General features: G+C 33.7%; 1 protein-coding gene across 1 annotated transcript in view; it reads right to left on the bottom strand.

Moving 5' to 3' along the window:
* Positions 1 to 2,689: 2,689 nt before the first annotated feature.
* The window catches only part of LOC123549721 (uncharacterized), a 31,913-nt gene continuing 21,604 nt past the window's right edge, over positions 2,690 to 12,998 (bottom strand). The window contains exons 9-10 of the mRNA XM_053545025.1: positions 4,947 to 12,561; positions 2,690 to 4,013 (exon numbers count right to left, since the gene is read on the bottom strand). Coding sequence (XP_053401000.1) covers positions 12,407 to 12,561 — 155 coding nt within the window. The 3' untranslated portion in view covers positions 2,690 to 4,013; positions 4,947 to 12,406. The remainder of the gene's footprint in view (positions 4,014 to 4,946; positions 12,562 to 12,998) is intronic.

Below are 12,998 nucleotides of genomic sequence, written 5' to 3'. Positions count from 1 at the left end.
TATTTTATGTAAAATTCATTCCACGAGTGAAATAATGCCCATTTGGCCCCCGATTTACGCGCAAATGCGCGAAAAATGGAAAAATTAGGATCTATTTATTAGGGACTTCTTTCGACCGAATTACTGCATTATAACCTTAGAGATTTAGATTAAACAACTAGTATCTATGAAAGGTAGGCGTAGCCCAAGTGACACGCAACGTATAACCGATTCGAATTGTTGAGATTATGTTAAAACATAGTGCAATATTTCGATTCTAATATACACTTTATATAACAAATAGATGAATTAGGGAAGCACTATTTCATGTCGCATGTATGGCGCCAAATATAGGTCGACGTAACGCAAGCACATAACTGTGTAGGATCTGGAATATGAACTTTATTTTGCAAAAATCAAATTGATGTGAGAACCTGACTCTGATGGGGGAGTAAAAAGCACGAAAGCTATTGATTACCTTGAAATTATTTTAATCAAAGAGCTATAAAAATAAATTGTTTTAATAGATAGAATTTCATTACATTTCTAAACACAACGTAACCTAAAATATGTCGCCACATTTCAGTATGTTGAAATGCATTACAAAATTCAATAATTATACTTAGCATGAAAAAGTTTACAATGTTTCTAAATTTGACAGAATAGAACTCATAGAGAACATGTTTTACAGGACAACATGTGATACATTTCATATACCGGTAGTTTAAAAACGTATCAAAGAACAGCAACAACAAGAACAACAACGGCAACAAACACCATGTCTAATTGCCGAAATAGTAGACATAAATATATGCCTTAAAGATTGCATATTCTTTCCATATCAAAATATAAAGTCATATATGATAGAATACAATATTTCTTTTTAGCATTTAACAGTTTACAATACTATTTACTACACCAAAATTTAATAAAACACAATAAAATTTGATTTACAGTACTGCATGAGATACAAAAAAATTCTAATTGTTATTATATGAACTACAAATAAATAAATTCTGACTAACGCTGCACAAAATACCCTTTGATACTGCACAATAGAAAACTGTATAATATAATGGCACTCTTCAGTTTCTAAAAAATAGCCGTTTAAAATTCATACATTTATACTTCATACTTCATATAATAAAACAATTACGGACCATTCAAGTGCATAACAGGAAAGTAATTGAATACTCTCTCTCTTTCTCTCCCCCCCCCCCCCCCCCCCCCCCCCCCCCCACTCTCTCTCTCTCTCTCTGTTTTTGCATTAATATGATATAATAAAAAAGACATTGAAAAGTTTATGTTGTTACTAAATAACAAACAAAAAGATCCCCAACAAATATAACATATAACGGTACAAATCATCAGTGTGTGCGTGTGTGTGTGTGTGTGTGTGGTGGGGTGGTGGTGGGGTGGGGGGGGCGGTATTAAAGTTAGAGTAAAAGGGAAAAGCGAAACAAAACCATAGACGCTTAACTTTACATGCTGAACAACATTATTGTAAAGTTTCATGACTCCAAGCCAAAGGTTAAAGCAAACTTTTGACTAAGTAAAGAGTCATAATCTAGTGGAGTGAAAACCCAAACAAAAGCCATAGAGCACAAATTCTCTTGCTAACGAATATTTCTGTCAGTGCTCATGTTTCTAGGTCAACTATTATTAAGACATGCACGACACAAACTCGGACGGACGAACGGACTGAAGTACGGACAAGAGCTAATCTAAGTGCCCCAACTAAAAAATTGGGGGTGAGGCAGGAGCACAATTTATACTGATCAACAGTCCTACGAGGTTTGATGACTCTAGGTCAAATACATACTGAGACAGGTGCGACAAAGACTCGGGCCAACGAAAGGACTGACGTAAGGACAATGGCTTATCTAAGTGCCCTACCCAAAAAATGGGGGTTAGAGAGGTGGAGGGGGGATAGAGAGGTCAAAATAAAAAGATACAACTTGCTAACAAAAAAACAGATATGAAAAGTAAAAAAGTAAAAAGTATAACGAGTATAATACATATCATGACATGTATCAAATGGCAATGTCAAATAGTATGTCTAAAAGTTATGACTTCAATAACGGAGTTTTTTTTTTAACATTATATATGTACATGCGCTACATTTCAAATGGTAATGTCAAATAGTATGTCTAAAAGTTATGACCTCCGTAACGGAGGTTTTTCAACAATATATATGTACATGCACTACATTTCAAATGGTAATGTCAAATAGTATGTCTAAAAGTTATGACCTCCGTAACGGAGTTTTTTTTAACATTATATATGTACATGCACTACATTTCAAATGGTAATGTCAAATAGTATGTCTAAAAGTTATAACCTCCGTAACGGAGTTTTTTTAACATTATATATGTACATGCGCTACATTTCAAATGGTAATGTCAAATAGTATGTCTAAAAGTTATGACCTCCGTAAAGGAGGTTTTTCATTAATATATATGTACATGCACTACATTTCAAATGGTAATGTCAAATAGTATGTCTAAAAGTTATGACCTCCGTAACGGAGTTTTTTTTAACATTATATATGTACATGCGCTACATTTCAAATGGTAATGTCAAATAGTATGTCTAAAAGTTATGACCTCCGTAACGGAGTTTTTTTTTAACATTATATATGTACATGCGCTACATTTCAAATGGTAATGTCAAATAGTATGTCTAAAAGTTATGACCTCCGTAACGGAGGTTTTTCAACAATATATATGTACATGCGCTACATTTCAAATGGTAATGTCAAATAGTATGTCTAAAAGTTATGACCTCCGTAACGGAGTTTTTTTTAACATTATATATGTACATGCGCTACATTTCAAATGGCAATGTCAAATAGTATGTCTAAAAGTTATGACCTCCGTAACGGGGTTTTTTTTTTAACATTATATATGTACATGCGCTACATTTCAAATGGTAATGTCAAATAGTATGTCTAAAAGTTATGACCTCCGTAACGGAGTTTTTTTTAACATTATATATGTACATGCGCTACATTTCAAATGGTAATGTCAAATAGTATGTCTAAAAGTTATCACCTCCGTAACGGAGATTTTTTTTAACATTATATATGTACATGCGCTACATTTCAAATGGTAATGTCAAATAGTATGTCTAAAAGTTATCACCTCCGTAACGGAGCTTTTTTTAACAATATATATGTACATGCACTACATTTCAAATGGTAATGTCAAATAGTATGTCTAAAAGTTATCACCTCCGTAACGGAGTTTTTTTTAACATTATATATGTACATGCACTACATTTCAAATGGTAATGTCAAATAGTATGTCTAAAAGTTATGACCTCCGTAACGGAGTTTTTTTTTAACATTATATATGTACATGCACTACATTTCAAATGGTAATGTCAAATAGTATGTCTAAAAGTTATGACCTCCGTAACGGAGTTTTTTTTAACATTATATATGTACATGCACTACATTTCAAATGGTAATGTCAAATAGTATGTCTAAAAGTTATAACCTCCGTAACGGAGTTTTTTTTAACATTATATATGTACATGCACTACATTTCAAATGGCAATGTCAAATAGTATGTCTAAAAGTTATAACCTCCGTAACGGAGTTTTTTTAACATTATATATGTACATGCACTACATTTCAAATGGCAATGTCAAATAGTATGTCTAAAAGTTATAACCTCCGTAACGGAGTTTTTTTTAACATTATATATGTTCATGCACTACATTTCAAATGGCAATGTCAAATAGTATGTCTAAAAGTTATAACCTCCGTAACGGAGTTTTTTTTTTACATTATATATGTTCATGCACTACATTTCAAATGGCAATGTCAAATAGTATGTCTAAAAGTTATCACCTCCGTAACGGAGTTTTTTTTAACATTATATATGTACATGCACTACATTTCAAATGGCAATGTCAAATAGTATGTCTAAAAGTTATGACCTCCGTAACGGAGCTTTTTTTAACATTATATATGTACATGCACTACATTTCAAATGGCAATGTCAAATAGTATGTCTAAAAGTTATGACCTCCGTAACGGAGTTTTTTTTAACATTATATATGTACATGCACTACATTTCAAATGGCAATGTCAAATACAGTGAAACACCGCTCGCTCGAGGTCGCAAGGGGATGAGCAATATGCTCGAGTTATCCATGGTTTCGAGCGGCCCAAACATTGACCAACATACGAAGAAAGTTGAAGTTTGTTTTACCAATGGTCATCGAGACCATTTGCAGAGGAAACGGTGATGCATAATAATAACACACTCGTGACATTTTCAAAAAAACGTATTACAAACGTTTTTTATGATAGATCGTAAATGGCACATGTGAAGAAACAGCTAAGACATTTTATTTTTTTTATATGAAATACTGTAATCGAATTCGCAATTTTCTTCTCCAAATTAAGATCTCATAATTATCGTCTCAATTTTATGAAAAAGTCTATATTATTTCCTTTATCTGCATGCAAACAACTGTTGAATAAAATATTAAAATCTCATAATTATCTTCTAGATCCCGCAGAGAAAAGTAATAATCAATAACAATTTTGATCAATAAATTTTTTCTTGCACCTTTCCTCAATAATTAATCTCATTATCAGGTCAAATATACCGACAAACAAACATTTACGATAGTCGGGAAATAGACCATGCAATTCTTACGGTGTGCGAAAATTTTAAAATAACCAATACATTCTGACAACCGAAGGTGTGAAAAAATTTTGACACCTCTGCTCGAGTTTGTCATAAGCAACAAAGAGTAAATTAATACACAGGGACCAGGTGTTATGCTCGAGCGATCGAGTTATCGATGCTCGGCCCAGCCATGGTAATTTTACATAGAAAATAGAATAAAATCGGCTGGGACTACATGAATTGCTCGAGCGAGCCCGGGTGCTCGAGTCATCGATGCTCGAGCGAGCGGTGTTCCACTGTAGTATGTCTAAAAGTTATGACGTCGGACGACCTTCAATATCCTAGTAATAATGATACGTTTATGTTTCATTCTACATTAAAATCGTCAAAATTCTACACTTGGTAAAAGATAAAGAATATGTAGATGTTGATAATTATCGCTATTCAATTCAAATATTGCACGAAAAGACAGTGGTTTGATACAAAAACTCAATTGATTGATTCATTCATTAATAAGTCGCTTGTCAGAAAATAATACATTGTAACATTGTAAGTGGGGAACTATCATACAAATTATAAAGTAGTCTGAGTACATGTAGTTATCAAACAAAGACTGTCATATGCTTCCCGAATACACCGTGGACACGAAAATGTGCCAATATGTTTTCATTTTCACGAATGAATAACAACAATGCAAAGAGATGTAATTTGGTAACTATTGCAGACAAGTGACGGCTAATATACATACATATCTATTAGGATATCAAAAGTTTTCAGTTTCTATCGTAAAATCTAAAACATTGAAAGGGGCAGATAAAACAAAATGATATAAATACAGCCATTGTTTCTGCTGCCTTAGAACACAAATACACTAAGATGTACATATATAAGTATGTAACTATTGGCCACATCTTTTGAAGACTGTTTCAAAAGCTATTTAAAACAACTTTCAATGTTTCAAGACAAATCATTTGTCTTGGCAATTATAATAAATGTTAAGAACCATAACTCATTAGTTTAACAAACAGCATAATTATCCTGACAATATGCGCAAGTTAAGGTTAGGCATATCTGATAGTTTATACCAGGAGTTATTCGGAATACAAAATAGAACATTTTGTACAATTTCAAAGGGCCATAACTTCTAATCCGAGTATGTTACTTAAACAGACTCAATTAAACCGAGTCTGCTTTTATTCTTCTTGGTTGCATTCTTTGCTTCCAAGGGGTCGTTTTTACAGATTTTATTAACTATCACAACAGCAATCTTTAAGTGTCGTGTGGCGGCTGTAAAATGTCTCCCCGTACTTGGATTCAGTGTTGTTATATTTTCTGGTCCTTTGGGATCATGGAGTCCATTCAGCATAGGTTATGTGTAATAGAGTTCCGCATAAACCGGTGCTAGGGGGCATGAGAGGTGTTACACATTTCATTACCTCTTATGAACAGACTCAATCAAACCGAGTCAGCTATTATTTTTCTTGGTTGCATTCTTTGCTTCCAAGGGATCTTGATAAACATAGTACAAGATATCAGTCAATGACACAAATAATATTCCTACCTTATATCTAAATTTGAGCTTAAATAGTGAATATGATTTAATTTTATTAGACTTAAAACCTTTTCTGACGTCATACAATATGCATGTATCTGACAACTTTTTTGCATTGAGATAAGTTCTTCTCGCAATTATGCATTTCTAGTTGGGGATTTAATATTTATCAATGGCTTGACAGGTTGGACTATCTGCAAGAGCGGCTACATGGAAATCGAATAGGAAGTTTCTTAAAATCTTTTATAGCATGCCTCAAAATGATAAAATCGAGACTTAATCAGTATGATACATGTACGTCATAATTATGTATGGTGAATGATGCATTCTGATACATTCTGATTGTTACAGCCAAATACATTCAAAACCATCAATTTACTGAAATACGATAGGGAAACGCAGTCTGATCCGAACAATGATTTCAGGATGAACAAATAATGCACGAAGAAGACGGCTACTTTTTGAAGGAAATCATAAATTAAACTAATGCGATAATAAAGTAAATAATTGATATAATATTACATATATAGAGGATATTACATGAGTGTCTTTTCATATTGAATTTATTAATCTCGTTGAATAAACTGATAAAATTCGAGGCTCTGCCGAGCATTTTATCAATTTTATTCAACGAGTTTAATAAATTCAATGTGGAAAGTCACAAATGTAATATTCTTTTTATCACATGTTAGCCTTTCTTGTCGAAACATCAAAGATTCGACTTTCTTTTACTACATAAAGAAGACAATTTGACCGACGTCGCTTATACAATGAATGACGTCGACGTCAAAGCTTTATTACACTAGTGTATTATCATTTTTATTTAATAACTTTATAACACTCACGCGACGTCAAACATGTGATAAGTATAGATAATGAATGGTAAGCTTTAAGATATAATTTGCTTACACAAAAATGTAGAAATGTTAACACTATTTACACTATATGCTTATTAAAAAGTCAATACAAATAAAACTCCAAGGAAAATAAGCACAATAAAATAAGTTATTTACACTATCTATGCATTATACTAGGCGTCAATTTCATTTTTTCAACACAATTTGAACACAGTTTGAAAAACACACAAGTAAGTAAAATATTTAGCACACCTTCAATTAAACATCATGCTCAGTTCCTTTGCTAATATGTACTAACAAAAATTGTTGCCAATTTAAGATTAAATTATATTAAAAAATGATATCCCTATCATAGATTAAGTATCATAACCATGTGACTATGTACAATAACGCTCCACCGATTTGTATAGACACTTATGCATCAACCAACGTATTTGGTGAAATATTTCCTGTAAAATTAACTATGACATCGACTACAATTAAGCTTAATCACACGAAAAACAACACAACTTACGACAGGAGTTATCAAAGCTTACCAAAAGATTTGAAAGTAATTTTGAATTAAGTATCAACTATTAGCAATGATACAAAAACACCACGTCACCTACAAAGTGTCAACTAATTAGTAAATGAATCATATAATAACCAAAGAGTTGGAAACACTATGTGTTAACCCTTATCATGCCTGACACGACTGATTCTGCCTTTGCGGCCAGTGCAGATCACATCCGTGCAGTCTGATCAAGATCTGAACTGTTCGCCATTCCATCAGTAACTTTTTGATAAGAACCCCTTTAACAGTTAATGGTACTGTCTAAATTGAAAGGTGGACAAGTTCATTATAAATTTAGCAGGGTAAGGGTTAAGGTACGTTATGTCAATATCGAGAAAAATAATGTAGGAAAAATCGCAAGACATCTTTTTAGACACTCAGTTTTCAACGGGTAGTAATTCTACCAAAAATTGAATTCATCTGTATGTTTGAACAATATCTCTTAAAACTTTAAAGATGAGCTATACGGGTTTTACACAATACAGATAATTTTGTAAATCGTAAAAGAACCACAAATTTTAAACGGAGAGATTAAGATCGGTTCATAGTTTTTTTTTGTTTTTTTTTTTCAAGATTGAATGAGCCATCCGGACAAGGGATTCGGAACGAACATACGGACAGGCAGACAAGGCGTCATATATTATCCCCAGATATGTTTTTGTATTAAACTTAAACTGAAGGAAAGCATATAATTTCAACGTTCAACATGTCATATGAAATCAACGATTAATAAATGACATTGTTGCATTTACAATGACATTTTAAAATATCATACGTATATACATATACAATAATTACGTTTAGATGTTATTTACACTGTATGTCAAATGAAAGTAAAACAAAACCAACAATACAGAAATCATTGACAGAACTTATTCACACTATATACCAGGGGCGTCGGAAGCTGTTTGATATTGGGGCCGCGAAAGGGGGTGGGGGTTAGGTACGAGAGGGGGCATCCCCCTCCCGTAAGGGGGGGGGGGGTAAGAGGGACCTCCCCCTGAAATTTTTTTTATAAAACAGGATCATAAATGGCGAGTTCTGGTGCATTTTAAGGGTACTGAATCGCATCTCAAGTCTCCAGTATTTTCTTACTATTTACATGACTATAAGCAAAATAAAGCTTAATAAACTCTTTTCAGAATTAATAATGTATAACACAATACAAAGAATGCATGTATGTTTTTTTTTGTATTTAATGTATTGAACAATAATCATACATGTTACATTCATTTCTTATTTTTGTTTGAAATATCATTTTTTGAGTAAAAACAATTTATGTAATTAATTCCTTACATCTAAGCGGTGTGATAAATCTTAAGGCGTAAAAAAAATTGTTTGTTTCCGGTATCCCGACCTACCCTAATTTTTTGGCCCGACCCTAAATGTTTTTATGGCCTTGGAGAATTTTTTTTTCAACTTTTTAACAAAAAGTTGCAAAACTGCACTTTTTATGCTTTAAACATGGCCAGTGATGTTAGAAATCAACTTACTGATGCTCTAAAGGCATAACCCCCTTATTTGTATTCATTTTTTGACACAAAAATAATTTCCGAAAAGTCTCCCTTAATAAAAAAAAAATTCCAAAAAAAAATTTTTTTCCGACCTACCTACCCTAATTTTTTTTGAGCATGTTACCGGAAACAAAGAATTTTTTGTTTTAGGCCTAACACTTACCTCTTTCATTAAATAAAAACATGATAATTATTTTTCTGAATTTTATAAGTTAATACCTTAGATCTTTGCGGCTGGGTATAGCTTAAACAATCCATTGACTAAAGACATGCCAATTAAAAACATGCTGATTTGTTCATGCGTAATTAAGTCCAATCACGGACACGTGTGTATGACTCCAATTAACACCCCCGATCGTGTCACCGTCACCACGGTAACACACTAATCTGGACAGCGTGTATTGTTTAACGCGAAGCAAAATTTAATATACTATACAAAATATTGGGTCCGCGAACCTGCGACTCCAACTTATGAATTTACAAAAAATCGTTATTGGGCAAATTATTGGGGCCGCGGTCGCGGCCCCTGCGACCCCACTTCCGACGCCCCTGTATACAAACTAAACATGATAAATATTGCAGTATGTTAAAGATAGGCTGAGAGTCTTCTTATTACAAAATAAAAATTCTCATATATAAACAAGAGGGTCATGATGAACCTATATCGCTCACCTATTTTAAATTTGGCCTTTGAATCATCAAGATAAACATTCTGACCAAGTTTCAAGAAGATAGAGTCATAGATGTGGCCTCTGCAGTGTGAACAAGCTTTTCCTTTAATCCGATTGGTGACCTAGTTTTTGACCCCACACGAACCAGTTTCGAACATGGCATGGAAATCATCGAGAAAAACATTCTTACCAAGTTTCATGAAGGTAGGGTCATAAATATTGCCCATAGTATGTTTACAAGCTTTTCCTTTGATTTGAGCGGGTGACCTAGGTTTTGACCCCACATGACCCAGTTTCAAACTTGGCTTAGGAATCATCAAGGCAAACATTCTGACCAAGGTTCATGAAGATAGGATCATACATGTGGCCTCAAGAGTGTTAACAAGCTTTTCCTTTGATTTGAACTGGTGACCTAGTTTCTGACCCCATATGACCCAGTTTTAAACATGGCCTAGGAGTCTTCAAGATAAATATTCTGACCAAGTTTCATGAAGATAGGATCATAAATATGGTCTCTTTATTTTTTTTATATTTTGTTGGGTTTAACGTCGCACCGAAACAATTTTAGGTCATATGGCGACTAAATATGGTCTCTAGGTTGTTAACGAGCTTATCCTTTGATTTGACCTGATGACTTAGTTTTTTACCCAACATGATCCAGTTTCGACCCAGGCCTAGAGATCGTTAAAATAAACATTCTGTGCAAGTTTGTATCAAACCAAAGCATAAATGAAACCTCTATATGGCTGAAAGGGTCAAAATAGAAAATCTTGCCACTTTCAGGGGCAATGACTCTAGAACTCATGATGGAATCAAACCGGTTTTCGAAAGGAACTGAGATCTTATTGTGACTTAACTTGTATGTAAGTTTGGTTAAAATCAAATATAAAATGTCACTTCTTTCGTGTTCACAAGGTAAAAATTAACAAATTTTGGCTCTTTCATGGGTTAATCAGGGGCCGTAACTCAGGAACCTATGAATGGATCTGACAGATGCATCATGGACTCCAAGAGTTATTGTTGTTAAAGATATTTTGGAAGTTTGCCTTAAATCAAACCATACATATGGCTCTATATGGCTGCAAAAGCCAAAATAGCAAATTTTATCCTTTTAAGGGGCCATAACTCTGGAACCTATGATGGGATCTGGTCAGTTTCCGAAAGAAACCGAGATATTATGCCAATACAAGTTGTGTGCAAGTTTAATTAAAATCAATTGCAAAATGTGGCCTCTATCGTGTTCACAAGGCAAAAATAGCAAATTTTGGCCCTTTAAGGGGCCACAACTTTAGAACCTATGGTAGGATGTAACCAATTTTCGAAAGGAACCGAGATATTATGCCAGTATAAGTTGTGTGCAAGTTTGATTAAGTTGATTACAAAATGTGGTCTCTATCATGTTCACAAGACAAAAATAGCACATTTTGGCATTTTAAGGGACCATAACTCTGGAACCCATGATGGGATCTGACCAGTTTTCGAAAGAAACCGAGATATTATGCCAATACAAGTTGTGTGCAAGTTTGATTAAAATTGAATACAAAATGTGGTCTCCATTGTGTTCACAAGCAATTGTGGACGGAATACGGACGAAAGGCGATCATAAAAGCTCACCTTGTCACTACATTAAGGCTTAAAGGGAAGTTGAATTATTATTGTTTCGATTTTTTTCAAAATAGGCTCTTTAAAATGTTTGTACTTTTTATATCTTGTGTTATATAATTATTACTTCTCGTAGACCATTTCGCTGTATAACCATGCCGTCAAGAAAACCGTGTTACGTATGTTTGGTGGAAGTCTTTGATTTTACTCTCGCGATATCTTATTGCTTTTTTTTAATTACGCCACTTCAAGTAACATTTCCTAACTACGTTTCTTATATTATGTTACAATTTAGAATGCCTTTTCCCATAAGCTGATTGGTAGTCGTTTACTCACAATAAATAAATGACTGTTCAAAATTGACACACCCGTCATAAGTAGTTGGTAAAGAAGATACCTTTGAATTGTGTAGACATCTCTCTCAGAATTATCACTCTTAATATTTATTATAGAACAAGAGATATCTCTCCAAGAATCAACATTCTTAAAGTTTACTATAGAACTAGAAATATCTCTCTTATAATAAACATTCTTAAAATTTATTGTAGAGCCATGGACATCTCTCTAAAAATCAAAATTCTTAAAATATATCAAAGAACCAGCTCTATCTGTTCAGTTCACATCTGACATGGAATTTGAGTAAGCTTTAATAACCTAAATAATGACACAATGACTTCCAACATGACATATCAGGTGAAAAGGCTAACCGATTTAAACCTGATTTCAAAGTATTCAGTAACATATACAAAAAAAAAAATACTCAAGCAACATTTGTAAATTAAAACATTCAATACAAGAAGGTGTGCTATCAAGGAGATGAAAACACAATGTTGTAAGGACAAGAGATGTACATGTAACAGAACAATACGTTAATGATAACCGCAAGTCAAGATATGCAAATAAAAGGGAGACATTTTGACCTTAATTAAACGACAAGCCTTGTTGAAAAGTTCTTTGAAAATGAAAATAAAACCCCCTATTACCCATGCATATAATTCCAAGGCATTGTCTGCAATGGTATTTTCATCCCAATCACAAATGCGTATGAATTCCACCGCTTTTTGGAGTTAGTTCAGTGTCTTCCCTTGCTTTTTGGAGTTGGTCAAACCATGATTGAGCCTCTGACATATTCTTCGCCAGGAACTGGATCCAAGAATTGTCCTTTTTGACAAATAACGAGTACTTCCCTGTAATGGAATGGTTATTTAGAAGCTAAGATCCGTTGACACATATGAAACCGTTAGTTGTTACACCGTAACTTTCATATGTGACAATGTATATCCGCAGAATAAGATGTCATAATTTTGAAAAATAACACTGTTGTTAAGTAGTACATTTGTTACAAATGAAAGACATTTGCCACTTAAAAAAGAAACATGACAATAGAACAACACGAATTAAATGAAAATGTTGTAGGCTCGGTTTGATTGAGCCTGTTCATGGACGGTGGTGGAATGCTATGCTATCGTCCACGCCATCTAGCCCCGGGTGGAGCAGAACTGAACATTTGCACATATTACGAGTACCAAAAACAATTTAGAGACATCTGCCGATGTGTTTATACGGTGGTGCACAATGAAACACTAGTGTGCAATTCCATGAAGAGCGGCGTATGGTTCCCAGT

Source organism: Mercenaria mercenaria, chromosome 6, assembly GCF_021730395.1.
Source record: "Mercenaria mercenaria strain notata chromosome 6, MADL_Memer_1, whole genome shotgun sequence".
Classification (NCBI taxonomy): Eukaryota; Metazoa; Mollusca; class Bivalvia; order Venerida; family Veneridae; genus Mercenaria; species Mercenaria mercenaria.
This window is presented reverse-complemented; position numbering and strand designations above follow the sequence as displayed.